The sequence below is a fragment of the Phocoena sinus genome, chromosome 1 (genome assembly GCF_008692025.1).
Source record: "Phocoena sinus isolate mPhoSin1 chromosome 1, mPhoSin1.pri, whole genome shotgun sequence".
Lineage (NCBI taxonomy): Eukaryota > Metazoa > Chordata > Mammalia > Artiodactyla > Phocoenidae > Phocoena > Phocoena sinus.
Genome location: NC_045763.1, coordinates 4648434 through 4673267, shown reverse-complemented (window position 1 = coordinate 4673267; position 24834 = coordinate 4648434). Strand labels below are relative to the sequence as shown.

Here is a 24834-nt window from a genome sequence, read left to right as displayed (position 1 = left end):
GCACAATGGCAGGAAGCGGGGCTCCGCGCTTTGTCCGGCGGGCGGCGCAGACCGCCGCTTCCTCCGGCCGCCATGGGGACGGGACCCGGCGTCTCCGGGCGCCGCGCGGCCTCCAGGCCGAGCCCCGGGCTGCCCTCCCGGGACTCCGAGCCCGGCTGGGCGGGGGGTCGCGGCCGCCACGGGGAAGACCAGGTAGGGGAGCGGGGGGCCGGGCGGGGAGGCCGGGGCGGGTGCGCGCGCCCTCGTCCGCGCGCGTCTCTAAGCGGATGGGCAGGAGGCGGCCGAGACCCCTGCCCCGGGTGCACACCGCGGGGGTGCGGGGGGCGATGAGGGGCTGGGAGCCTGGGATGTGTCCCCCACCCCGGCACCAAGGGTGCCGGCAGCGGAGGAGACCGCCAGCGCCTGGCCTTTTGTGTCTGGGGCTGACTCCGGACACACCTGTGGGTCCCAGGCCCTGGACTGGGCCACCCCTCCCCCTTTCCTTCCTCTGCCCAGGCCCTGCCCACACCCCTCCTACTCCTGCCTCTGGCCAACACCCTGGTGTGACTGGGAAGACTGACTTCTTGTGCCCCCATCCCTGTGGGGATCAGCCTAGACCATGATCCCCAAAGGGCTCGGCCCCCCGTTATTTGTAAAATTGTGGTCCATTCTTTGCCTGTGGAGATGCAGCGTGACCTGGCTGTTCCATCTGGTGGGCTCGCCCCTCTCTGGCTGAGTCCTGGGGACTTTTGGTCCTGGATCCTGCTATCCGTCTCTGGCTGGCCGGGGTGCTGTTACCCTCAGAGGGTGGGCGTGGTGGGCAGCAAGGAGGTGGGGAGTAGACCCTGGGTCTGAGAGGAGAGGCCTAAGAATCTGGCTTTGGGAAGGGGCTGCCCTGCTATAGTGCTGGGGAGACCCCCAACCCTGGAGGGGATGGAGGTGAGAGAAGGGGTGGGGAGCAAACAGTGTGGGCTCTGCCCGCCCAAGGGGGGTTCTCGGAACTTCATCCTCAACCACACCTGCTGAATACTCACCTGCTTCAGATCCTGGGCCTGACTCACATCGCCCCTGGTGTCCCTGAGCCTGGGGACTGCTGGGAGGATGGGAGCAGAGAGGGTCAGCCATCAGCTGGGTTCCCGTCGTTATTATTAGCATTAGTGTCTGGTAGTAATAGTAGTAGCAAGAGGAGAAGGAGAAGCTGTGGCGGAGTTAAACAAGGCCCACCACGGTGCTGGGAAATGAATATTCCCGAGTCTCTCCAGCCCAGTGTCTTTGCAGGGCAGGGTACATAGTAGGTGCTTGATAAATATTTGTTGAATGCTAAATCTGCCTTAAAGAGTGAATCTTTGTGAAATCTGCCATCTATATACTGGATTGGTTTAAAAACGAAATTGTGGCACAGAACCAGGGACTTGGGCTGGAAGGGTCCCAGAGACCGCCCCCCCCGCCCCAAACCCTTACAACCTAGCATGGCTCCTGCCATGTCCAGGCAGGAGACCAGGGCCTGGGCAGCTGGTAGGTCCGCAGTCCCACTGCCCAATGCCAAGCCTGGAACCAGAAGAATGAAGCTGTCAGGGAAATGGCGAGAGGCCTGGAAGGGGTCAGGGGGGCGCCTGTGCCAGCCTGGCTGCCAGGCTGGACACAGAGGGTAAGAGGGCTGCCGAGCTAGCAGGCTGTGGGACTCCTGGGAGGAAAAGACAAGTGCTTTCCCCAGATTTGTTGTCAAGAGGTGATGCTCACGGCCGTGGGTCCCAGCATCTGCAAAGCTAGGCCCTGTGTCAGAAGTGCCCCGGGGATGCCAGAGGGTGGGGGGCAGAGCCATGGAGGAGAATAGGGGTTTTCACACTTTTTAAAAAATGTTTTGGGGGCTTCCCTGGTGGCGCAGCGGTTGAGAGTCCGCCTGCCGATGCCGGGGACGCGGGTTCGTGCCCCGGTCCGCGAAGATCCCACGTGCCGCGGAGCGGCTGGGCCCGTGAGCCACGGCCGCTGCGCCTGCGCGTCCGGAGCCTGTGCTCCGCAACGGGAGAGGCCGCAGCAGTGAGAGGCCCGCGTACCGCAAAAAAAAAAAAAAAAAAAATGTTTTGGTTTGTTTGTTTAGTCTTTTGGCCACACCACGCAGCGTGCAGGATCTTACTTCCCCGACCAGGGATCGAACCCGTGCCCCCGGCAGTGGAAGCGCGGAGTCTTAATCACTGGATGGCCGGGGGAGTCCTCACATTTCAGCAGTAGATCGAGTGAAGATAGAAACAGCTGCTCTGCTTAGAGTGCCCCTCACCCTGGCCTCCAGCCCCGAGAACACACTCGAAGACCCCTCAAGAAGGGTGTGGAAGTGTGGGGCGCCTGGTGCTCAGGCTGCCATCGGGAATATGGGCCATAATGCCCAGGGTCCAGCCCCCCAGAAACCAGACCCCCCTGGAGCAAGTGGCTTCTGTAGTGCGCCTCCTGCCAGCTGTCATTTCTGTGTCCGTGTTCCCTTTCTGTGTGATGGAGGAGTGGAAGGGACACAAGAGCCAAAACATCAACCGTAAAGCTATTCAACGTAACTGATTTCCTCTTGTCTCCTTAGCCCCCCAGGCTGGCCCGAAGCCAGCCTCCCCCACTCCTCGCTCCCTTCTCCACTACCCAAGAGACGGTGTGAATGTGGTGAAAACGTGGGCTCTGAAGCTACATACCCTGACTCCACTGGCTGTGTGACCTTAGACAAGTTACTTAACCACTCTGAGCCTCACTTTCCTCATCTGTAAAGTACAGACAATCGTAGCCCCCACCTTCTGGGATGAGGATTCCCCCAGTGCAGCCCCAGGCACATGAGGACCATGTTATCAATGATCAGACTTTTTCAGCTCCCTCTTTCCTCCTCTCTTGGGCCACTTTCTCTGCTGTCTAACCCATCCTCACCCTGTCTGTCATCTTGAAAATCTCTGATCGGACTCTCTCCAGCCAAGATCTCCAGTGATCCTCCATCACGCTACTTAATAATTGAACCAGTATTTATTGAGCGGCTAGGACTGGCGACCAGGCAGCCAGCCCGATGGGCCAAAATTGCTGTCCTTGTAGTGCTGGCGGTGTGGAGGCAACAAAGTGAAGCGCGCGGACTGTCCACCAGTGGGAAGCCTGCAGGAGAGAAAGGCGGCGGGGTGGAGGAGGTGACCGGGAGTGCAGAGGAATGAAACCTTAGAAGGGTGAGACGAGGACTTGTGAGTGAAGGTCTGCAGGAAGGGAGGCGGCTGGTTGGTTATCTCAGCATCTGAGGAAAAGCATTTCAGGCTGGGCGATTAGCAGAAGCCCAGGCTCAGCGGTGGAGCATGTCCGAAGAAGCACATCGGAAGGCGAGAGGCTGGTGGGCGCGGTGGACAGAGCCAGGATGGGAGAGCAGGACCGGAGGCCCCTGAGGTCACCAGCCTCAGCAGGAGATGGGCAGCCGCTGCGGGGTTTTGAGGAGGTACGTGTGACTCCTCTTTGACCTGGGTCCACTGTGGCCGCTCACGGAGAGCAGACTGGGGTCAAGGGCGGGAGCAGGGAGAACAGCTCTGAGGCCTTGTCACCCCGCTAAGAGGCCCTGGGGGCTGGGGCCTGAGGTAGCCTGGAGAGGGTGGCCGGGTTGAAGCTACGGATTTCATATCTGCGGGTGGAGCCCGGAGAAGTGTTTGCCCGAGTGGGGGAGTAACAGAAAGATCATGGGTGTCCCCAAGGTGTTTGGCCTGATGTATTCTTTTCCTGGGGCTGCCGTAACAGATCAGGGTGGCTTTAGAGCAACAGAAGCTTGTTCTCTCAGTTCTGAGGCCAGAAGTCTGAAATTAAGGCGTGGGCAGGCCGTGCTCCCGCTGAAGGCTCCAGGGTAGGATCCGCCCTTGCTTCTTACAGCTTCTGGCACGTCTAGGAGCTCCTCAGTATTCCTTGGCTTGTAGGTGCATCAGTCTCGTTGCTGCCTCCATTGTCACATGGCCTCCTCCCTGGGTGTCCCATCTCTGTGTCTCTTCTCTTCTTTTAAGGACAGTAGTCATACGGTTACTCCATACTCTATGCTGTATGACTGCATACCCCAGTTTGACCTCAACTTAACGAATGACATCTGCAATGCCCATCTTTCCAATAAGGTCACGTTCTGTGGTGCTGGGGGTTAGGACTGAACCTGTCTTTTTGAGGGACACAATTCAACCCATAACATCACCACCCCCGGAAGGCGTTGCTAGTAATTGAGATGGACGGTGCTGCGTGGAAAAAAGTTCAGGAGCTCATGCAGACGTTTTATGTTTTTAATAAATGTATTTATTTTTGTCTGGGTTGGGTTTTCGTTGCTGTGCATGGGCTTCCTCTAGTTCTACGCGAGCGGGAGCTACTCCTTGTTGCAGTGTGCGAGCTTCTCATCGCGGTGGTTTCTCTTGTTGCGGAGCATGGGCTCTAGGCGTGTGGGCTTCAGTAGTTGTGGCTTGCGGGCTCAGTAGTTGTGGCTCGTGGGCTCTAGAGCGCAGGCTCGGTAGTTGTGGCGCATGGGCTTAGCTGCTCCGAGGCGCGTGGGATCCTCCTGGACCGGGTCTCCATTGGCAGGTGGATTCTTAACCACTGCGCCACTAGGGAAGTCCCTGTGCAGACGTTTTAAGTTTGAGATGCTTGGTCCCGACTGGAGAGTTCACTGTGGGAGCCCTCCCCATGAGAGTGACTGAGTCACTGGAGGGTGGATGTGGATAAAATGAGAAGGGGTCCACGGATGGTGTGAGAGCAGGAAGCAGGCAAGGGGACTGAGAGGGGAGGGAACCAGCAGAGCACGGGTCCTGGGGGCCAAGGAAGAAATGGTTCCCAAGAGACCACCTGTGTCAAATGCTGGGTCCTGGGAGAACAGACGAGAGGACTCAGAAACGTGGACATCATTGGGGACCTGAGAAGAGTGAGTTGGGGAGGGGGCCAAAGCTTGATGGGAGAGGGTCTGAGGGAAAATGGAAGAATTAGAAAATCTCCAATTGCAGCCATCGTAGTAGTAATTGATTTAGGCAAAAGCCATCAACAAGGGCTAAAGCCCTGGAGTGTGCGATTGCTGGGGAGCAGGGTATCTCAAAGTGTCACCCCAAGATGACTTCCTCATTACAAAGAGAGAATGCGACTTTACAAAGTACAGCGAGATCCCCAGGTGACCTGACACCAGGGCACGCTGAGGAGGACACAGTCCACCCTCTGGCGTCCTGGCCCAAATGCTCAGCCTGAAACTACCCCAGACCTCCAGACAAGTCCACGTGGAGGACCTTTCTGCCAGCTGGCCTGGCTGCTTCAAATATATCAGTGTCATGAAAGACAGGGGAAAAAAACTAGGGCGTTCATTCTTTTTTTAAAAATATTTATTTATTTATTTATTTTTGGCTCATCGGGTCTCAGTTGTGGCATGCCGGCTTAGTTGCCCTGCAGCATGTGGGATCTTAGTTCCCTGACCAGGGATCGAACCCGCGTCCCCTGCATTGGAAGGCGGATTCTCAACCACTAGACCACCAGGGAAGTCCTGGGCATTCATTCTTTTTTTTTTTTTAATGTTTATTTTGCACCGGGGCTTAGTTGTGGCAGGTGGACTCTTTAGTTGCGGCTTGCCAGCTCCTTAGTTGCAGCACGTGGGCTCCTTAGTTGTGGTGGGCAGCCTCCTTAGTTGCGGCATACAGGCTCTTTAGTTGTGGCATGCGAAGTCCTAGGTGAGGCATGCATGTGGGATCTAGTTCCCTGACCAGGGATCAAACCCGGGCCCCCTGCATTGGGAGCGTGGAGTCTTATCCACTGCGCCACCGGGGAAGTCCCCGGGCATTCATTCTTAAAGGGATAAACAGACAAAACCAAATGTACATGTGAACCTTGATTGGATCCCATGTGGGAAAAAAAATCTATAAAGGACATTATTTAGACAGTTGGGAAAATGCCAAGGTAGACTCTAGGTGGGCTAAGTATCATTGCTCAGTTTCCCAAGTGTGACAGTTGTGTTGTGGTTTTGCATGAGCAGGTCTGTGTTCTCAGGTGGTGTCATGATTTCCTCCCCAGGGGAAGGGGGGTCATGAGCCAGTGTGGCAAATGTGAACAACTGGGGAAGCCAGAAGGGTGTGTGGATGTCATTGTACTATTCTTATGACTTTCTGTAGGTTTGAAATATTTTGAAACAAAAATTCAGGGAGAAAGAAACTAGAGGGTAATGGGAGGAAAGACCAGGAAGGGGTGAGTTTAGCTGTAAAGGGAAGGAGAGAAACAGGTTGGTTTGCCCGTGGGAATGATCCAGTCAGAGGGATGAATGCTGAGCGGGGTCCTGGTTCTTAGGCTGGAGAGGGGGGTTTCGGTGGAAAACTGGCCTGGGATTGGAGCAGGGCAAAGCCCCTGTAGCCCGGGGCAGGGGGGTGGATGTGGTGGTAGGAGCTCATGGACCGCCTTCTGATGCCTTCTGTTTCCCTAGAAAAGTAGGCAGTCGGGTTGGTGGGGAGTCAGTTAGGGAGGGTTGGGGGATGGAGAAGATAGGACCGTCATCCATGGTGGTGGGGATGAGAGTAGCCTGGGGCGATTGGGTAAGTCTGGGATCCTGTCACTAAGCGACGGGCCTTGGGTACCACATAGGCACCCAGAAGCCAACAGCATTCCCTGAATCCTCCATAGTCCCCTTCACACCCTAACTTAGAAATCCAGGTGGGGTCAGCTGTTCGGGGGCCACACAGGTCATAGAATCGAGGGCAGAGGCCCTGGGCAGGGAGGAGGGGGAGGTATTCTGTTTCAGACACTGAGTTGGGCAAACCAGCTGCCAGCCCCAGCTCCACTTTTTGGTGCCCTTTCTGCGTGCGCTCCGGAAGAGGCCCTGGGAGCACCCGCCTCGTGGTTACCTACTTGAAGTCTCCCCTTTGGCATCGTGTTCCTTGCGGGCAGGGCTTTGCTTTCTCTGTATCTCCCAGAATGGACACCTAGTAGGCGCTCGGGAAGCGTTTGACGGGCACTCTGTGGGGCGTGGATGGTCGGACCTGAAGAGTCGCCCCCATAGGGGCCAGGAGCCCTGTGTACTGCAGTGGTCTGGGTCCACCCCACCCCCCCATCCTTCCCCTCACAGATATGCCACCACGCCGACTGCCAGCAGCTGCACCGCCGGGGCCCCCTCAGCCTCTGCGAGGCCTGTGACAGCAAGTTCCACGGTGCCATGCATTATGATGGGCACGTCCGCTTCGACCTGCCCCCCCAAGGTGAGCACGGGGAGGGCGCCCAGCCCCTAGAGCTCCCTGCCTGGGGGCACAGTGGCCTGCTAACTGTCGGCATCACGACAGGGCCATCAGAAGGACACGAGTTGACTGTAAACGATGAAACCCAAGTCCACTGCCGTCCCTTTTGTTCCGTCCCTTTTGTTCCACAAGTTTTTTAACAAGACAAAAAGCTGGGGACCGGCCCAGCTCGAAGGCAGGTCCTTCTCGATGGGTCTGCACCTCTCACAGCTGCCCCCGCCTCTGTCCCTGCCCTCTTGTCCTCAGGGCAGGGGATCTCTGGGCAGATTCTCCAGCCAGGCAGCCAGTGAGCAGAGGGGTGGAGTGGGGATGGGCAGGTCGGAAGGAACTTGCAGCAGGAAACAAGAAACCCCTCCTGCTGAAAAGGGACCTGGCCCCAGCCTACTGCCAACTGACTGTGCTGGGGTGGCTCTGGTCTACTTTCCCAGCTGGTCAGAGGGACCAAAGGACTCGTCCCCTCTGCCAGGGCCTCCTAGGACTTTGGGTGTGGTGGGGGAGGGGACGCCTGCAAGAAAGAGCCATGGACTTTTGTTCCTTCCTGCAACAATCCCAGAGGCAGGGCTTCTTTATCCCTGTTTAATAGATGGGTAAACGGAGGCAGACTTGTACTGGGGGCAGGGCATCACCTGGGGTGTCATCCCAGGGCCCTTGTGTCTTTTTGAGTCTGGGGGTGGATAATGATAAGCAGTGACTGAGTCCCTCTCCTCACAGAACTGAGGGGCCCTGGCTAGTTTGGGGTGGGGTCCGAAGGTCGGTAGCAGGCCCTGGTCCCTCTGGAGTCGGTTGTGTTGGGAGGCTAAGGAGGGGGCCAGGGAGGGAGCGGGCACAACCCCACTCCCACTTTACACCGAAGGCTCTGTCCTGGCTCGGAATGTGTCCACCCGGTCATGCCCCCCGCGCACCAGCCCTGCAGTGGACATAGAGGAGGAGGAAGAGAGCTCTGTGGATGGCAAGGGGTAGGTGAGGGTTTGGTGGGCACGGCAGACACCCGGGGGGTCCCAAGGCTGGGTCTCAGATCACAGAGCCAGGGGCCAGAGGCTTCAGCAGAGCTGACTGGAGACCCCGCCTGGCCCCTGCTGCTGCCCGGATTCCTGGAGGGTGAGCCTCCAGGGCTTCTGGGATCAGATACCTGACGAGGTACCGCTGGGTGTGACTCCCAGGTCGGCCACCAGAGGGCGAACAGCCCCTCGTGAGTCCTGGCTTGCCTGAGCGAACCTGAGTTACCTGGTTGTCCTAGGGCCAGCAAGGGGTGGGCAGCCAGCTGGGGCCCGCCCATATCCCGCCCTGGTGAGCGCCCACCCACGCCTCCAACCTCTGCCCTCACCGGCTTCCTTGCAGGGACCGGAAGAGCACAGGCCTGAAGCTCTCCAAGAAGAAAGCCTGGAGGAGACACACAGATGTAAGGAGCCCCCAGGCTGGCAGAGCAGGCGCCCACAGCCTCTGCCCGTCCCGGGCCCTTTCCTCCGTTCCCAAGGCTGGACCCGGCTGCTCTAAGTTCCAGGACCAGGGAGGGAACTTGTCCCTGGTTCACTCACCAGGGAGTGAACGTGTCCCTCCCTTGCCACCCAGCCCTGTAGCCCAGCCCTGCTTACCTTAGCCCAGGTGGGGGATGCTCCAGCAGCCCCTGCCTCCACGGAGGGATGCTGGGTGCCTCCCTGGGACGGAAGAGGGCTGGGAGATCCCTGCGTTCACTTCCCTGCTGGGGCTCCCATCCGGAACCCTGGGGTGGGGAGGCTAGGGGGCGAGGGGTGCAGAACTGAGACCCCCTGTCCTGTCAGGACCCAAGCAAGGAGTGTTTCACGCTGAAATTTGACCTGAACGTGGATATTGAGACAGAGATCGTACCAGCCATGAAGAAGAAGTCGCTGGGGTAGGGCTTGGTGGGGAGAATGGGGCTGGGGGGCAGGTGTGGCCTCCTGCAGGTGTGACTGTGTGTGTCTGTGTGGTGGCCTGTGAACAAGCATGTTCCCCAACTGTGGGCACCCCACCCGTGTGCAGTGAGGGCCTGGGTGCCGTGTTTGTGTCCCAGCCCCTGCGCGTGGCCTAGTCCTGCGGGGGTGAACGGGTGTCGACGGACACGCAACGGTGTCTGTCTGCCCTGGTGTGCAGACGTGAACGTGTGAGGGCAGTGGCATGTTGTCTCGTGTGTAGACACACGCAGGAGCGTGAACCTCTGTGGACAGGTGTGTGTGTGCGCACGGACCTGTGTGTGATCCCCTGGGTGTCTCCCTTTCCCTTTGGGCGGGCGGGGTGGCACTGGGGACAGGGTGGAGGTTCACGTGACTGCCCCCAGCACACGCGCACCTCCGGTCCCGGGCAGGGAGGTGCTGCTGCCAGTATTTGAAAGGAAGGGCATTGCGCTGGGCAAAGTGGATATCTACCTGGACCAGTCCAACACGCCCCTGTCCCTCACCTTTGAGGCCTACAGGTTCGGGGGACACTACCTGCGGGTCAAAGGTGAGCAGATGACTAGATGGGCCGGGTAGTTGGGGCATGGCTGAGTCCCTTGGGGAGGGTGCTTCTTCCCAGGCTCAGGTTCCCATTGGCCATGGCCTCTTGAGCAAGCTCATTACCATACAGGTGTCTCTGCTGGGCGGCAGTGCCAGGCGTTGGCAGGGCGGGGCTTCAGGGGAGGGCAGCCAGGCTTTGGTTTGGATCCTTGGCGGAGAGGGTACTGGGGCCCCCTTCTCCACTGGGCCTGGGCGTTGAGGACCTCTACTTGTCCCTAATGCCACCCCAGCCAAGCCAGGGGACGAGGGGAAGGTGGAGCAGGGGGTGAAGGACTCCAAGTCCCTGAGTCTGCCAATCCTGCGGCCAGCCGGGGCCGGGCCCCCCACCCAGGAGCGTGTGGACCCGCAGAGCCGCCGGGAGAGCCTGGACATCCTGGTGAGGAGGGGCTGTGTCTGGGCTGGGGACGGCGAGGGGCCAGGGGGAGGTCACCTAGGCGCCTCGCTGCTCGCTCTGGGGGCTTTACTTTCCGCTTCTGGGAAATGGGGCTGGCTTTGAGGATACGGGGCCCTCCCTGGATCTAACCCTACCCCACGGTGATGGGCCTCGTCTCTGAGAGTCTGCTTGTGCCCAAGGAGTCTGTGTATGTGTGTGTGTCTAAGCAGACATCGCGTGGGGAGCGCGACTTTGTGTGTCACTGGTTGTGTTCATGAGTGTGTGTCGGGGATCCACTTGGACCTGGGCTGCTGAGTGCGTCTGAGTGTGTGTGTGTGTGCCTCTGTGTGTTCTCCCCACCTGCTTCATGCTGCTGGCTGGGGCGGCAGGCGGGAGGGGGATCCAGCTGCGTCTGTCTGGACCTTCCGGCCCCCAGAGCACGTGTAGGTCTCAGGAGAGGCGGCGTCCCCGGGTGCGGGGGTGTGCAGAGACCCTCCTGCCTCCCAGGCTGGCGGAGGTCCTGGAAACCCACCATGGGGTGGGGCTGTGGGGGTCTGACCCTGACGCCCGCTCCCTGACCAGGCCCCTGGCCGCCGACGCAAGAACATGTCGGAGTTCCTGGGGGAGGCGAGCATCCCTGGGCAGGAGCCCCCAGCGCCCTCCAGCTGCTCTCTGCCCAGCGGCAGCAGTAGCGGCAGCAGCAGCAGTGGCGGCAGTGACAGCTGGAAGAACCGGGCGGCCAGTCGCTTCAGCGGCTTCTTCAGCTCAGGCCCCAGCACCAGCGCCTTCGGCCGGGTATGTGGGCCCGTGGGTCCTGGGGCAGGGCAGCTGGCTGGCCTTGACCCCTGACCCTGACCACAGGCCTCCTTTCAGGAGGTGGCCAAGCTGGAGCAGCTGGAGAGCAAGCTGCACGCCTACAGCCTCTTCGGGCTGCCCAGGCTGCCCCGGAGGCTGTGCTTTGACCATGACTCATGGGAGGAGGAAGGTGACGAAGAGGAGTACGAGGATGACGCCTGCCTGCGGCTGGAGGACAGCTGGCGAGAGCTCATCGATGGCCACGAGGTGGGTGCCGCCCGAGGCCTTCCCCTCCCTCCTCAGGGAAAGGGGCACGTTGTTCCCCTGCTCCACGGGGCCCCTCCTAGGGCGACAGGATGTTCCACGGGACAGCCCTGCCAGGCTGCTCTCACCCTTAACCCGCTTTGGAGGAACTCAGGCAAGGTGAAACTGTGCCCGGCCCAGAACTTGGGGGACCTCTGTGTCTCATCTGGGAAAAAGGTTGCGTGCAGGGCCGTTCACCCTTCTCCCCCTGCTCTGGCCATCCCGGCACACGTGAGGGCTCCTGGAGATACCCTGCCCTTCCCACAGAAGCTGACCCGGCGGCAGTGCCACCAGCAGGAGGCAGTGTGGGAGCTCCTGCACACAGAGGCCTCCTACATTAAGAAACTGAGGGTGATCACCAACGTGAGTATGGGGTGGGCCCAGAGCCACTCCGCCTACCCGCCCCCCCCGTGGCCTCCTCTGGGTGCCCCTGAGCAGAGTTTGGGCCTTTGCAGAAGGAGGAGGTGCCGAGCGACAGAGGGGAAGGAAAGTGGGAGAAGGGCCACACCCTGGGGTGGAGATGATTCCCAGGGGCCCCGGGGAACCTGCGAGGGGGCTTGGAACGAGTTTGCCAGGTTGAGCTGATTAATACAGACCTCATCCTTTGACTCATCCTTTCGTCGGCTGTTTCTAAACACCTGCTATGTGCCAGGTGCCCAGCAGCCCACACCCTAGACGAGGAGGCAGAATGGGTAGGCACTGGGGGCTGTGTGTAGGGACTTCGACACACACAGGTGCTTGGGGGAGCACCTGTCCTGGGCTTGTGGGTTCAAGGAAGGCACCCTCCGGGCAGAAACTCCAGACTGAGCCAGGGCACAGGTGGAGAGAGTTCTGGGTGTGGCTGCAAGGGCAGTGTCCCAGAGCTTCCCTCCAGGAGGGGCCTGGGCAGGGGCACCCCCAGGTGGGCCGTGGGGAACGTCTTTTCTCAAAGCGTGAACCCTCTCTGTCCCAGGCTGCCTCAGGCACTCCCAGGATGGGGAAGGGGTAGAGGGGAGCCTAAGAGTCTGGGTGGGGCGTCGGGACTGGGACCCCCCCCACCAGCTGCAGTGCTCCCTGCCCCCCACAGCTGTTCCTGTGCTGCCTCCTGAATCTGCAAGAGTCAGGGCTGCTGTGTGAGGTGCGACAGGGCCTGGGGGTTGGGGGGACAGTACCGGAAAGTAGCGGGGAGGAGGGAGGGGCTGGAGCAAGGGAGGGGACAGACAGGGGCGGGGGCTGACTGGTGGAGTAGGTGAGGGGTGGGGCCTGGCCTCAGGGGGTGGGGCTGGGGCTGCAGAAAGGGTGGGGCGGCCGGGGCGCGGAGCCAACGACGGCATAGGTGAGGGGGCGGGGCCTGGAACCAGGGGGTGGTGATGGGGGCGTGCTGAAGAAAGGTGGGAGCGGGGCCTACGGATGGTGGAAGGGGAGGGGAGGGGGATGGTTAGGGGCGGGGCCCGGTAGAGGGGCGGGGCCGAACGTACCTCCCACCCACCCACAGGTGGAGGCGGAGCGCCTGTTCAGCAACGTCCCGGAGATCGCGCGGCTGCACCGCGGGCTGTGGGGCAGCGTGATGGCGCCGGTGCTGGAGAAGGCGCGGCGCACGCGGGCGCTGCTGCAGCCCGGGGATTTCCTCAAAGGCTTTAAGATGGTACGGGCCGGGTCGGACGCAGGCAGGGACGCTGAGGCGGGGCTGGGGCGTCGATGCTATCTGCCCACCACCCCAGCCTCCCCCTGACCTATGGCCCGAATGACCCTTAGTGGTCAGAGGCGTGGAAATTCAGAATCGGTTGCCCTGGTGTGAACCCCACCTGGCCGTGTACCGTTGCTACCTGGCCGAGGGTGATCGCTTTCGCTGAGGCTCAGTTTCCTCACGTGGAAAACAGGGATAATAAGCTTGTCCCCTGCGGTGGTCGCGAAAGGCAGTAAGGAAGAGCGAGTGCCTGCCGGGCCCAGCCCGCGGGGAGTGCGCGGTAACGGGTGCTGTGCTTGTTCGCCCTGCGCCAGTTCGGCTCCCTCTTCAAGCCCTACATCCGATACTGCATGGAGGAGGAGGGCTGCATGGAGTACATGCGGGGCCTACTACGCGACAACGACCTCTTCCGGGCCTACGTCACGGTGAGGGCGGGTGGGGCTCGCTGCTGGGCCCGGGCACAGGACGGTGGGCCCACCTGGGCGGCAGGTGCAGGGGGGGCTGGCGCTGGGCGTGGCCTGCCATGAGCCCCGCCCCCGCCTCCCCGCCGCAGTGGGCCGAGAAGCACCAGCAGTGCCAGCGGCTGAAGCTGAGCGACATGCTGGCCAAGCCCCACCAGCGGCTCACCAAGTACCCGCTGCTGCTCAAGTCGGTGCTAAGGAAGACCGACGAGCCGCGCGCCAAGGAGGCCGTCGTCACCATGGTAACTGGGGCGGCGGGCAGGGGCCTTCCCTGGCTTGCGGCCCCTCCCGGCCCTGTACCTGAACTGCCCTGGCCCACCCGTAGATCGGCTCGGTGGAGCGCTTCATCCACCACGTGAACGCGTGCATGCGGCAGCGACAGGAGAGGCAGCGGCTGGCGGCCGTGGTGAGCCGCATCGACGCCTACGAGGTGGTGGAGGGCAGCAACGACGAGGTGGACAAGGTGGGCGCCTTCGTCTGTGCGGGGGTCGCTGGCCCTGCTGGGAGCGAGGAAGGGCCAAACTGGCAGACAGACGGGAGGCTACGCTGGGAATCTCTCTGGAGGACTCCCCGCTGAGATGAGGAGGCAGACTCTGACCTCTCCTGCACCTGCCCCCCCCAAACCCCCAGCTCCTGAAGGAATTTCTACATCTGGACCTGACAGCACCAATCCCTGGCGCCTCCCCTGAGGAGACACGCCAGCTGCTGCTGGAAGGGAGCCTGAGGATGAAGGAGGGGAAGGACAGCAAGGTGACTCCACCCCACACCCAGGGCCCTCGCCCCACCCCCTCTCACCCTGTGGGTTTCGAACACTCCTTCCTTGGGACCGCTTGTGATTCTTAGCTGCCCAGTCACCTGGGTGGCAGTTTAAGAACTGGTGACTTTTGTGATCGTCTGAGGGGTGATTATCTGGCTGCAGTTTACTCTTTACAAATACAGCAGCCGGGTCCCAGCCCATCAGGTGCCGTTCTAGCCCACTTGCCAGTGCCACATGTGTTCCTGGTGGGAAGGAGGGGGCACCTTCCGTGAGCAGCACAGGGACAGCCCAGCGTCTTGCTACTGAGCTATGACTGTTTCAGGCACTGTGTAACCCGGAGCCTACAAAGCGTGATTTTAAAACCACCTTTCTGGGCTTCCCTGGTGGCGCAGTGGTTGGGAGAGGCCACAACAGTGAGAGGCCCGCATACAGCAAAAAAAAAAAAAAAAAAAAAAAACACCTTTCTTTTCCTCTTTAATGTAAACTTTTAACGGGCATAAATCACAAGTATATAGCCTGATGAAAGAAAATCGGCTCGCCCTTCATTTGAAGTTTACTCTCAGATTCGTGGGGAGTGGGGGAAGGGAGGTGTTTGACACCAGCACCCCCAGGAGAGGGTGTGGCCCGCAGACAGGCTGAGGGTCCCTGCCCTGGCCCTGACCTCTGGCTTCTGATCCCGCGGCCTCCCATCCCCCAGATGGACGTGTACTGCTTCCTCTTCACCGACCTGCTCTTGGTGACCAAGGCAGTGAAGAAGGCAGAGAGGACCAAGGTGATCAGGCCACCACTGCTGGTGGAAAAGATCGTGTGCCGGGAGCTTCGGGACCCTGGTGAGGAGCCCGGCCCCGCCGGCCCTGGGCAGGGCCTGGGACGGGCGGGGGCCGTGGTCTCAGCCAGCACTGAGGCAAGCCCTTCCTAACCAGGGTCCTTCCTTCTCATCTACCTGAACGAGTTCCACAGTGCTGTGGGGGCCTACACGTTCCAGGCCAGCGGCCAGGCTTTGTGCCGTGGCTGGGTGGACGCCATCTACGATGCCCAGGTGAGAGCAGAGCGGTGGGCAGGCTGGCAGGGCAGCCTGGCGGGGACCACTGCTCACAGCCCGCTGGGGCCCTGCGCACCCACCCCCGCAGAGCCAGCTTCAGCAGCTGCGTGTGCAGGAGCACCCAGGCAGCCAGCAGCACCTGCAGAGCCTGGAAGAGGAGGAGGACGGGCAGGAGGACGAGGACGAGGAAGGAGGGGAGAGCAGCGCGTCGGCTGCCAGTTCCCCTACCGCCCTGCGCAAAAGCAGCAGCAGCCTCGACTCGCAGCGCTGGTACGTTCGCCCAGGACCCCCCAGCAAGCCAGAGCAGGGCAGGTACTCCAGCCAGGACTCTGGACCCCGAGGCCATTAGCACTGGACAGGGCTGGTCACACCCGTTTCCTCTGAATGGCTTTATGATGTGAACCCAGTGGGGGTGGGGACGGGGGCTCTGTCTCCCACCAGAGTCCACGGGAGGATGGCAAACGGTTTTCAACTTGAGTGCCAAATCTCATAACATCAGTGGTAGCTGCCTGGAGCTGAGCTCGAGATTCTTAGACCGTATCCAACAGGAGATGCTGTGGTCGCGACAGACACCATTACTGATACCTGTGTTGTGGGCTCAGGTGCCACCTGCTCGCCACCTCTTGAGCCTTGAGCTCCAGGAGGGCAGAGGCTGTAGACTTCTGCAGTGCCCAGCATGGGCTGCACCAGGCCATCACGGTTTCCTTTGGCTGGGCTGACTCTCCTCTCGGCTCCACAGTGTCTCGGATGGCTCCACGGAGACCCTGGCCGTGGTGGTGGTGGAGCCTGGGGGGATGCTGTCCTCTCCCGAGTTCGAGGGCGGCCCCTTCAGCTCCCAGTCAGACAAGACCTCTCTCGGCACCACTGCCTCGTCTGTTACGCCCACCAGCGAGCTGCTGCCCCTGGGCCCGGTGGATGGCCGCTCCTGCTCTATAGACTCCGCCTACGGCACCCTCTCCCCGACCTCCCTGCAAGAATTTATGGCCCCGGCCCCTATGGTGGAGCCAGCACTCCGGCCCCCAGAGTCATCGCGAGCCCCGTCACCCCCACCCTCGCCCCGCCTCCGCCGACGCACTCCTGTCCAGCTGCTGCCCTGTCTGCCCCACCTGCTCAAGTCCAAATCTGAGGCCAGTCTCCTCCAGCTGCTGTCGGGGGCCACCACCCGTGGAGCACCCCCAGCCCCTAGCCGCAGCCTGTCGGAACTCTGCTTGGCTGCTACCGTCCCTGGCACCAGGACTCAGGGCTCCCCTCAGGAAGCTGGGCCCAGCTGGGATTGCCAGGGGGCACCAGGCCCTGGCAGTGGCCCCGAGCTGTCAGAGCTGGAGGGTGGAGCCGGCTGCCCAGCTGGGGAGCCCAAAGGACCCACCAGGAGGAGCAGAGAGCTGTCCTCGGGGGCCTCGCCCAGGCTCCAGCCTGAGCCCCCCCCAGGGACCTCTGCCCAGCACAGGAAGCTGACGTTGGCCCAGCTCTACCGAATCAGGACCACCCTGCTGCTTAACTCCACCCTCACTGCCTCGTGAGTGGCCTGGCCTGGGACAGGTGGCCCAGTGTGCTGGGGGCACTGTCATGGCGGGGAGCAGATGGCATTTGGGGACGGGTGTGGGAGAGGGAGCCTGAGACCAGCCTCAGCACCTGGTGAGGATGAAACAGTGGGCAGTGGTGAAGAAGAGGCCTGAGGATTCCGGTCGGGAGGAGAGGGTGGTTGGAGCCCCTCCAAATGCCTTCAGCCAAGGAAGGACCATCTCTCCCCTCCTCTCCACTGCAGGGAGGTCTGAGCAGAGGGAGGCTCTCAGGGGTGCCACTGACCAAGGGACAGCAGACAGCACGCCTCCAGGGGTGTGCCGGCCCCTGCTCCAGCTGCTGCCTTATGTGTGCCCCAGCCAGAGTGCTGGGCAGGACCCCTGCCACCGCCCCCAGGGCCCAATTTGCACTTTGCCAGACTGGCTGGAAGTGGAGGAGGGCTCAGCAGAGGCCCAGGCCCAGGCTGCAGGGCCCTGTTACAGCCACCACTGTCACTAACCAGCCTGCGCCTCCGCCCCCCAGCCTAGGCAAGGTCCCTTGCCCAATACCCCCGGAGTCACCAGCTCCAAGCCTCTGGGCTGGGCTCCGGGGCTGGGATCCTAGGCAGCCCTTCCCACCTCCACCCTCATCTGGCCCCAAATGGGACGGTTCCCCTGCCCTCGCCTCCCTCCCTCCCTCCCTCCCACACTCACTCCCACCCACCCAGCCTCCCTCCCACCTACCCACCCACCCAGACCTTGGGTTGGGCTCTGTGTAAAGTTGCATATTTATTGAGCTTTTGATTCTTTTATAAAGACTTGTATATACTCCACCGGAAAGAGTCCTTTGCTTCTGGAACGCCCCCCTTTCCGGACTCAGGTGCACTTGGGCGCCTCCCTGGGCTCCCGCCCCCTCCCTCTGGTGGGGCCCCGCTGGAAGAGACTGTGGGAGCAGAAGTGAAAGTCGGGCAGAGATCGCCTGACCAGTACTCCCAAGATCAACCCCTGTCCCCTGCCGCAGACATGAGGCCCACCACTAGAGCCCCCCACGAGGTGCCCTCCCCCACGTGGTACCTTAGAGAGCCCTGCCCTGAGCCACCCGTCTGAGCTTATGCCAGGGTGGGCCATGGTCTCAGGCTCTGCTGAAAGTGCCCCCTAGGACTCCCCTCCAGGGCGGGGGGACGCCACGCAGTACGTGGGGAGGGTGGCTGAGGGCGGGCTCTGAGGCCCAGAGAGGGGAGGTCGCCTCCCTAGGAAGTGGTGGTCTCAGGGTTGAAGCTAGAACCCAGGCGTGGGACCTGGCTGCAGCCCTGTGCTGTGTGCACCTTGCCCACCAACCGCCTCAGGTGAGCTCAGGTGCGGGCTTCGGCCTGGGGGCTCGCTTCCTGGTACCGGCGGCCCCGCCCTGCGCCCGCCCCCTCCCCTCCCCTCCCCTCCCCCCCCCCCCCAGGCGGGCTCTTCGGGCGGCGCGGGGTGGGCGGGGCGGGCCTGCGGGCGCCGGCCTGGGCCCCACCCGCGGCGGGCGGAGCGGGGAAGCCCGGGTCGGGTCGAGGGCCCAGCGTGGCGCCCAGGGCTATGGAGCCGCGGCCCGGGGCGTGTGCGGCGGCGCTGGCTGCGGTGAGTGGGGTCGCGGGGGCACGACCTCGAGCCTGGCCGGGACCTGAGTCCCCGAGGCGGCGGAGGAAGGGGACGCGGGGATGGGGTGGGGGTGGGGATAGGAGCCTCCGATCCTGCCTCGCTGGGGGCTGGGCCGGCCCCTCTTCCGACCTAAGTTAGAGGTTCAGCCGGGGTGGGGCCCTTCCGCCGAGAGGAAACACCCTCTCGGGGCGGGAGGGATCTGGGGTCCCCAGGCAGAGAAAGATCAGGGCCCCCCACCTTAGCAAGGGCGTGGGTGGGGGTGGGGACCGCCTGCTGCCTAGTCTTGAGGGAGGGGCTGGCGGGCGCCCTCTTCTCTGCCCCTCCCAAGCCTGGTCTGTGCACGGGGGGAAGGAAGTTAGTCCAGAGCCCCACCGATGGGCACCCCTTTGGGGCAAGAACCTGAGAAGTGGGCTGCTCTGTGGGCAAGTGCTGGGGCCCCTGAAGGCTGGGGAGACCGGGTAGAGAGAGCCCCCCGCCTGGGCAGCCAGGCTGGGAGCCAGCAGCCCCTGTCCCCCAGGCCCTCCTCCTGCTGCTGGGTGCCCAGGGCCAGGGCAGCACTCCCAGCCCCAGGTGTGACTGTATGCACAGCTTCCAGATGAGGAGTGGTCTGGTCTGCTGCGGGGGCTGCCCAGCAGGTGAGCGGCTGAAGGAGTGGGAGGGACGTGGCAGGAAGTGAGGACCGATGGGGCAGGCGGGGGTCAGGAGGGCTGGGGAGTGTTGGTAGGCAGGCCAGGGATGGGGCGAGGGGAGGCTGGGAGGGAAGTAGGGAGCCCGGGATAGGGAGGTGGCAGCCCTCTTTGACCCCAGGCTGGGTTCCACAGGGCACTACTTGAAGGCCCCCTGCACAAAGCCCTGTGGCATCTCCACCTGTCTCCCGTGCCCCCGGGGCACCTTCCTGGCCTGGGAGAACCACCACAAGACCCGCTGTGCCCGCTGCCAGGCCTGTGATGAGGAAGGTACGGGGCTGCCTGGTGCTTGGGGGCAGGGCGGCTCTGGAGGACAGGCCCTGGCCGGGGTCCTTCTGAAGAAAGTGGCTGGCTCGAGCTCAGCCCTTGGCTGGGAGAGCCCTGTGCACACCCCACCCTGGGGCCCTCTACCCTGATCCTGCCTCCGGATGCCTTTGTGCCCTCTCATCCTGGTGACCTTCCAGCCTCTGCTCTGTGGTGATCTCCACATTTCTCTCACTTTGGGGGTGGCCCTGTCTCTGGTCTCCTCATCTCCATTCTCCAGGGGACCTGTCCTGCCTCTCTGTGGGGCTGTTTGGCTCTGACAGCCTCTGCTCTCCCCCGTCTCCCCTGCCAGCCTCCCAGGTGGCCCTGAAGAACTGCTCGGCGGTGGCGGACACCCACTGCGGCTGCAAGCCAGGCTGGTTCATGGACTGCGTCGTCAGCCAGTGTCCCCACAGCTCTCCCTTTCGCTGCCACCCGTGCCCAGACTGTGAGGCCCTGCACCGCCGCACACAGGCCCCCTGTGGGTACCCCCGATCCGGGCCGTCTACTCCCACACCCCCTTCCCCTGCCTCCTCCTCTCCCGTCCTGACCCACACCATCTCCCGGACCACAGGTTACAGCGGAGACACTCACTGTGGGACCTGCCTGCCCGGCTTCTATGAATACGGCAACAGCTGCATGTCCTGTCCCACGTAACTTCCTGGCTGCCCTGGGCTGGGAGAAGGGAGGCTGGGAGCAGAGTGGGGATCGAGGGTAAGGGAGGAGGGGGCTTGACCCTATGGTGAGTGGGTCCCACCTCAGGCAAACACTGGATGGTAAAGAGAAGTCTGAATTCACCTTACGTCGGATACATAAAGGGGCATATCTTCACTTTATGTCATACTTTGCTTTAGTAATCCTTCCAGCCCTACGTTAAGGATAGGATGGTGTCACTTACAGAGAGAGTCGCCTTAATATAGTTTCAAAACTTGGGCTGAGACTCAAGATCTGCCCCTTGTTCTCCTTGTTCTCGGAGGGATCTTGGGCGAGTTACTTCCCCTCTCCAATCTGTGGGCTCCCCCTCTGAACATGGGAGTGTTAGTGGCTCTCCCCAGGGCTCGGATTAAGGGCTGACTAACTTTATTCACGCATCTGCTCCGCAAGTGTTTCTGGAGCTTCTGTCATTTCCAGACACCGTTCTAGGTGCTGGGGAAACAACAGGGAACAAAACAGGCAAATCCCAGAGTTGACATTCTGGTGACCCTCAGTCTAGTCTAGAAGAAGCTCAGTAAGTAGTGTTTGTTGTTACTGTTATGGACACCAGTGACGTTTCAGCAGTACTTGGGGAACATTCTTGGGTAGAGTGAGGCTCTCAGCAGGGAAGGGCCTCCAGGATGGAGAAGATGTCAGGTGGTCCTGAGCAGTCCCACCCCCTCCCCCCGGCGTGTACTCCCTCACCCTCCACCGCATCCCCTCCCCTTGCAGGAGCACCCTTGGGGGCTGTCCTGGGCCCTGTGTGGCTGTCTGTGGCTGGAGGCAGGGTAGGTGGTGAAATGGACACGCCAGTGGGAGAGCTGGGATGGGCCGAGGGGAGGGTGGGGGATGGCTACCACCCGCCACCCACCATCTGCTCTTTCAGTGTTCTGGGTCCAGGTGCTCCTGGCAGCCCTGGTGGTCCCACTCCTGCTTGGTGCCACCCTGGCCTACACATACCGCCGCTGCCAGCTTTGCAAGGCCATAGTTCCTGGTAAGCGCACGTGCGCGCGCGCGCCCACGTTCCTAGAGGCCTGGGGTCAGGATGGGTAGCCCAGAGCCCATTCAGCCTGATCCAGTGGGGGAAAACTGAGGCAGGGAGCGCTGGGAGTGGGTGCTGAGGGACGCAGGTTCCGGAGCCTTGCCTGGTTGCCGGTTGCCGATTAAACTCTCTTGGTGTCTCTCAGCAGGTGAAGCTGGGGTGGAGGCCCTGACCCCGCTGCAGGTAAGATTCTCAGTAGTGTTCCAGGATGAGAGTGAACAAGCCTTCCGGAGCTGAGCGGTAGGGCCTTATTATAACTCGTGATCCCAGCGCGGTGCCTGGTAGCTGGCACGGAGTAGACCTCACGAACACATGCGCTGAGTTATCAGTGAGTGAGAGCAGCTCAGGGCCCGTCCTCAGGTGGCTCTGAGTCTACGGGGGTCCAGACAGGTAAACAGGAACGAACAGCTCAGTAGGAAGAGTGTCACCACGGTGAGGCCTCTACCAGGATTGGCGGAACAAGGAGAGGGCAGCAGGGGCAGGGCGTTCCAGGCAGGATAGCTCCTCTACTGGGTCACAGTGAGAGAGCATGGCCACCGGGGGATGTTTGCTGACTGAGCCAGGGATGCCCACCCCCGGCCAGAGACCCCAGAGTCAGGCAAGTGGGGCTGACCTGGGGCCTCTCTTGGCTTCCAGGCCACCCACCTCTCACCCCGGGACAGCAGCCCCACCCTTCTGGTAACACCCAGCAGCAGTGAGAAGGTCTGCACCGTCCAGCTGATAGGCAGCAGCTGGACCTCTGGCTCTCCCCAGGCCCAGGAGGCGCCCTGCCCAGAGGTGACGTGGTCCTGGGACCAGCTGCCCAGCAGAGCTCTTGGTAAGGGATTTCAGGGGCCTGAGGCCTTGACCCCATTCTCCTGAGTCCGAGGTGATAAGCTGTGCTTTCCTGAGGCCACTTGCCCACTTCCCGTCCCCTAACTGACCAGGCAGACCTCCCTGCCCGGCGGGGCCCCTGCTCGCGTTCCCCATTGGCTCTCTCTGGCCGCAGGCCCACCGCCCCCGCCCTCGCCGGCGCCCCCTGCAGGCTCGGCGGCCGCCATGCTCCAGCCGGGCCCGCAGCTCTACGACGTGATGGACGCGGTGCCCGCGCGGCGCTGGAAGGAGTTCGTGCGCACGCTGGGGCTGCGCGAGGCGGAGATCGAGGCGGTGGAGGTGGAGGTCGGGCGCTTCCGCGACCAGCAGTACGAGATGCTCAAGCGCTGGCGCCAGCAGCAGCCCGCGGGCTTGGGCGCCGTCTACGCCGCCCTGGAGCGCATGGGGCTGGACGGCTGCGCCGAGGACCTGCGGAGCCGCCTGCAGCGTGGCCCGTGACTCCGGGGCCCACCCGCCACTTCGAGGCTCTGGTGGCCCTTGCAGAAGCCCTAAGTACGGTTACTTATGCGTGTAGACATTTAATGTCACTTATTAAGCCCCTGGCACGGCCCTGCGTAGCAGAGCCAGCCAGCCTCACCCCTGCGCGCCCCCAAGGTTCCGGTTAAGGCGAGGAAGCGCCAACGACCATCAGCTGTTTCTCGGCCTGTGTTTGGCTGAGGCCTTGGTATTATTAAAAATCTATGAAGAAAAGCTGCTGCTTGGTGTTTCCGCGGGACTGGGGATGTTAAGCGGCCCAGGCTGGGTTTTCCCAGGGGCGTCGAAAGGGCCAGAAGTCTTGCCACCCACGGCGGAGGTCAGTGTGGCCCTTAGCCCAAGCCTGCCCCTCCGGCTCCGCCGTGGCCCAGTTACCCCGAGGAGAGGAAGTCGCGGTGACGACGAGTTAGAGTGAGCATGAGCCCCGGGCGGCCGAGAGAGCTTTAATGCGGGTGTGAGATGGCAGGGACCGGGGGGGCAGCAGTTGGAGACACAGCTTCAGGATCCCTCGTCCTCCACTCACTCCACCAGGACCGTGAAAGCGTCCGGGGAGTGTGGGGCCTGGCTGGGGACGGCGCGCAGACTTGGAGGTGGGGCGCCGGGAGCGGCAACGCTGTCCCGACGGGCAGTTTGCAGTTTTCATCGTTTCTGGTAAACAAATGACTGAGAGGAAACCCTCGGCGGGGATAGGAAATGCGGCCGGGGCTAGGCCGGGCCCTGATCTGGGTCAGGGAGAGAGGAAAACCCCTTCCCCGAGCGCGGGGCCTGCCTCCGCCCAGGATGCGCCAGCGACGCGGGTTCCGGGGTGCAGGGGAGGGGGCGGCAGCAGGGCGCGCGACCCGCAGGAAACCAAGGTCACCACCCACGGGGCTGGGGAGAGCTCTGCACACTTTGACATTCAACGAACATGCAAATATATGTAAGTAGGCATGCAAATAAGCAGCGTCTTTTTGCGTCAACAGCTTGGGCACTTTCTCTGGGCGACTGCGGCGGCGGGCGCGCTCCAGCGTCGCCCGGGGCTGGGGATGCGGGTGCGGGGGAAGGGGGGGTGCCCGGGGTAGGGGTCAAGGAGGGGTTCCAGCGCGGGAGGGGAGGGCGGCGCGGCTCCCAGCCTTCGGCCCGGGCCTGGCAGGCTGGGGCGGGGTCTGGGGGCGGCCCCAAGCTCGCGAGGCTGCGAGCAGGAGGGCGGCGTCTAGTACTTAGCGATGTCCCCCTTCTTCAGGATGATCTGTCGCTGCCAGGGCGCCAGCTTGCTCTCGTCGTAGCCGAGCGTCCGCAGCTTCTCCGACTGCTCTTTCTCCCGCTGCATCTCCTCCTGCTTCTGTCGTTCCTCCTCTTTCCTGGGCATGGGGTGGGGGGCACAGTCCCGGGCAAGGGTGAGAGGGTGGGCCAGGCCCCATTTGGGGGGGGTCACCGGTGACAAGGAGTGGGTTACTGAGGGCAGGGGCTGGGTTGCTGGGGACAGAGGCACTCATGAATGGTAGGCAGGGCAGTGGGTTGTAGGGGTAGAAGGTGACTGGGGACAGGGGGTGGGTTAGGCGGCATGTGGGCGGGATTGCTGGGGACAGAGGAGCTTGACTGGGGGCAGACTGGGGTCACTGGGGGACACACAGGAGCTGGGAAAGCGAGAGGCTGTAGCTGGGTTATCGCTGGCTGGGGGTGTTACTGGAAACAGAGATGCCGGGTCACAGTGTGACAGAGAGCGAGGAGGGCGTGGTGCAGGGGCTAGGACCCAAGTTCGTGGGGACTGGGGTTGGGCTGCTGGGGAATAGAGGGGCCACATCATTGGGAGACAGGGGCTGGGTGATTAGGGACAGGTTATTAGACCATGGCTAGATCTGCACTGGTGATGAGGTAGCCGCTAAGTACGTGTGGCCGTTTGATGAGCGCACGAACTGTTGGCACTGAGATGCCCTGTAGGTGCAAATGCTCACCGCATCTCGCAGACTTACTTTTAAAAAAGAGTGTAAGACATCTCAATGATTTTCATAATTATTATTATTGGGTTAAGTAAGATAGACTAATTAAGTTCACTCATCTTTTTATTTTTTCACCGTGGCGGCTAGGAATTTAATATTACATATGTGGCTCAACTTATACATCTATCAGACAGCACTCGGCTAGATTACTAAGGGCAGAAACTAAAGATCTGAGGGACAGATGCTCTAGGTTATCGATACTGAGGTTGGGTTAACTGCAAGGCAGAAAGGCTAGGTTAACGGGAGATGGGGGCTGGGTAATTGGGGACAGGACATTACAGCGTAAGAGCAAGACTTTGAGGTGCAGTGGGTAAGTTCCTGGGGGAGAGGGGTCTGGCGGCATTACTGGGAGCAAAGACACTGTGCTGACAGGGCTGAGTGACAAGGGGATGTGCTCAAGATTGGGGCTGGAGGAAGGGGCCAAAGGACTGTGACTGGGTGGGGGGAGGGGACACAGGTTGGGCCCAGCCCCACACTCACCGCTTCTGCTCCCTGGAAGAAAAGAGATGGCGTTAGTTGGTGCCACCACCTCAGGGACATG

The 24834-nt window shown here is 61.8% G+C and overlaps 3 protein-coding genes across 13 annotated transcripts in view; 2 read left to right on the top strand and 1 right to left on the bottom strand.

Annotated features, from left to right (window-relative positions):
- The window catches only part of PLEKHG5 (pleckstrin homology and RhoGEF domain containing G5), a 28804-nt gene extending 11366 nt beyond the window's left edge, over positions 1–17438 (top strand). For 3 of the 8 annotated variants that reach the window (XM_032649248.1, XM_032649276.1, XM_032649285.1), the window contains 20 exons: positions 7034–7163; positions 8053–8155; positions 8538–8598; positions 8978–9069; positions 9520–9656; positions 9940–10085; positions 10665–10877; positions 10956–11144; positions 11448–11543; positions 12247–12297; positions 12655–12804; positions 13161–13271; positions 13400–13549; positions 13633–13770; positions 13938–14057; positions 14762–14894; positions 14988–15103; positions 15195–15376; positions 15846–16622; positions 16872–17438. In XM_032649248.1, coding sequence (XP_032505139.1) covers positions 7034–7163; positions 8053–8155; positions 8538–8598; positions 8978–9069; positions 9520–9656; positions 9940–10085; positions 10665–10877; positions 10956–11144; positions 11448–11543; positions 12247–12297; positions 12655–12804; positions 13161–13271; positions 13400–13549; positions 13633–13770; positions 13938–14057; positions 14762–14894; positions 14988–15103; positions 15195–15376; positions 15846–16622; positions 16872–16881 — 3105 coding nt within the window. In that variant the 3' untranslated portion in view covers positions 16882–17438. Of the gene's footprint in view, positions 1–72; positions 193–2113; positions 3422–7033; positions 7164–8052; positions 8156–8537; positions 8599–8977; positions 9070–9519; positions 9657–9939; positions 10086–10664; positions 10878–10955; positions 11145–11447; positions 11544–12246; positions 12298–12654; positions 12805–13160; positions 13272–13399; positions 13550–13632; positions 13771–13937; positions 14058–14761; positions 14895–14987; positions 15104–15194; positions 15377–15845 lie in introns of those variants that run through there. The other 5 variants (XM_032649267.1, XM_032649230.1, XM_032649256.1 and 2 more) reach the window with 5 other exon arrangements.
- A 664-nt stretch (positions 17439–18102) lies between these two features.
- TNFRSF25 (TNF receptor superfamily member 25) lies at positions 18103–22524 on the top strand. Of its 2 annotated transcripts, none has more exons than XM_032612210.1 (10): positions 18103–18222; positions 18761–18878; positions 19065–19199; positions 19546–19713; positions 19807–19885; positions 20658–20713; positions 20812–20919; positions 21113–21150; positions 21604–21784; positions 21992–22524. In XM_032612210.1, the coding sequence occupies exons 1-10, from the start codon at positions 18181–18183 to the stop codon at positions 22276–22278; spliced, it is 1212 nt and encodes a 403-aa protein (XP_032468101.1). In that variant the 5' UTR covers positions 18103–18180; the 3' UTR covers positions 22279–22524. The 2 variants fall into 2 exon arrangements, with proteins under 2 accessions (XP_032468101.1, XP_032468093.1); XM_032612202.1 differs by having other exon boundaries at positions 21956–22524.
- A 199-nt stretch (positions 22525–22723) lies between these two features.
- Positions 22724–24834, bottom strand: part of ESPN (espin) — a 31762-nt gene continuing 29651 nt past the window's right edge. For all 3 annotated transcript variants that reach the window (XM_032639387.1, XM_032639398.1, XM_032639408.1), the window contains 2 exons: positions 24774–24785; positions 22724–23654 (listed from right to left, as the gene is read on the bottom strand). In XM_032639387.1, the coding sequence (XP_032495278.1) occupies positions 23507–23654; positions 24774–24785 (160 nt within the window). In that variant the 3' untranslated portion in view covers positions 22724–23506. The remainder of the gene's footprint in view (positions 23655–24773; positions 24786–24834) is intronic.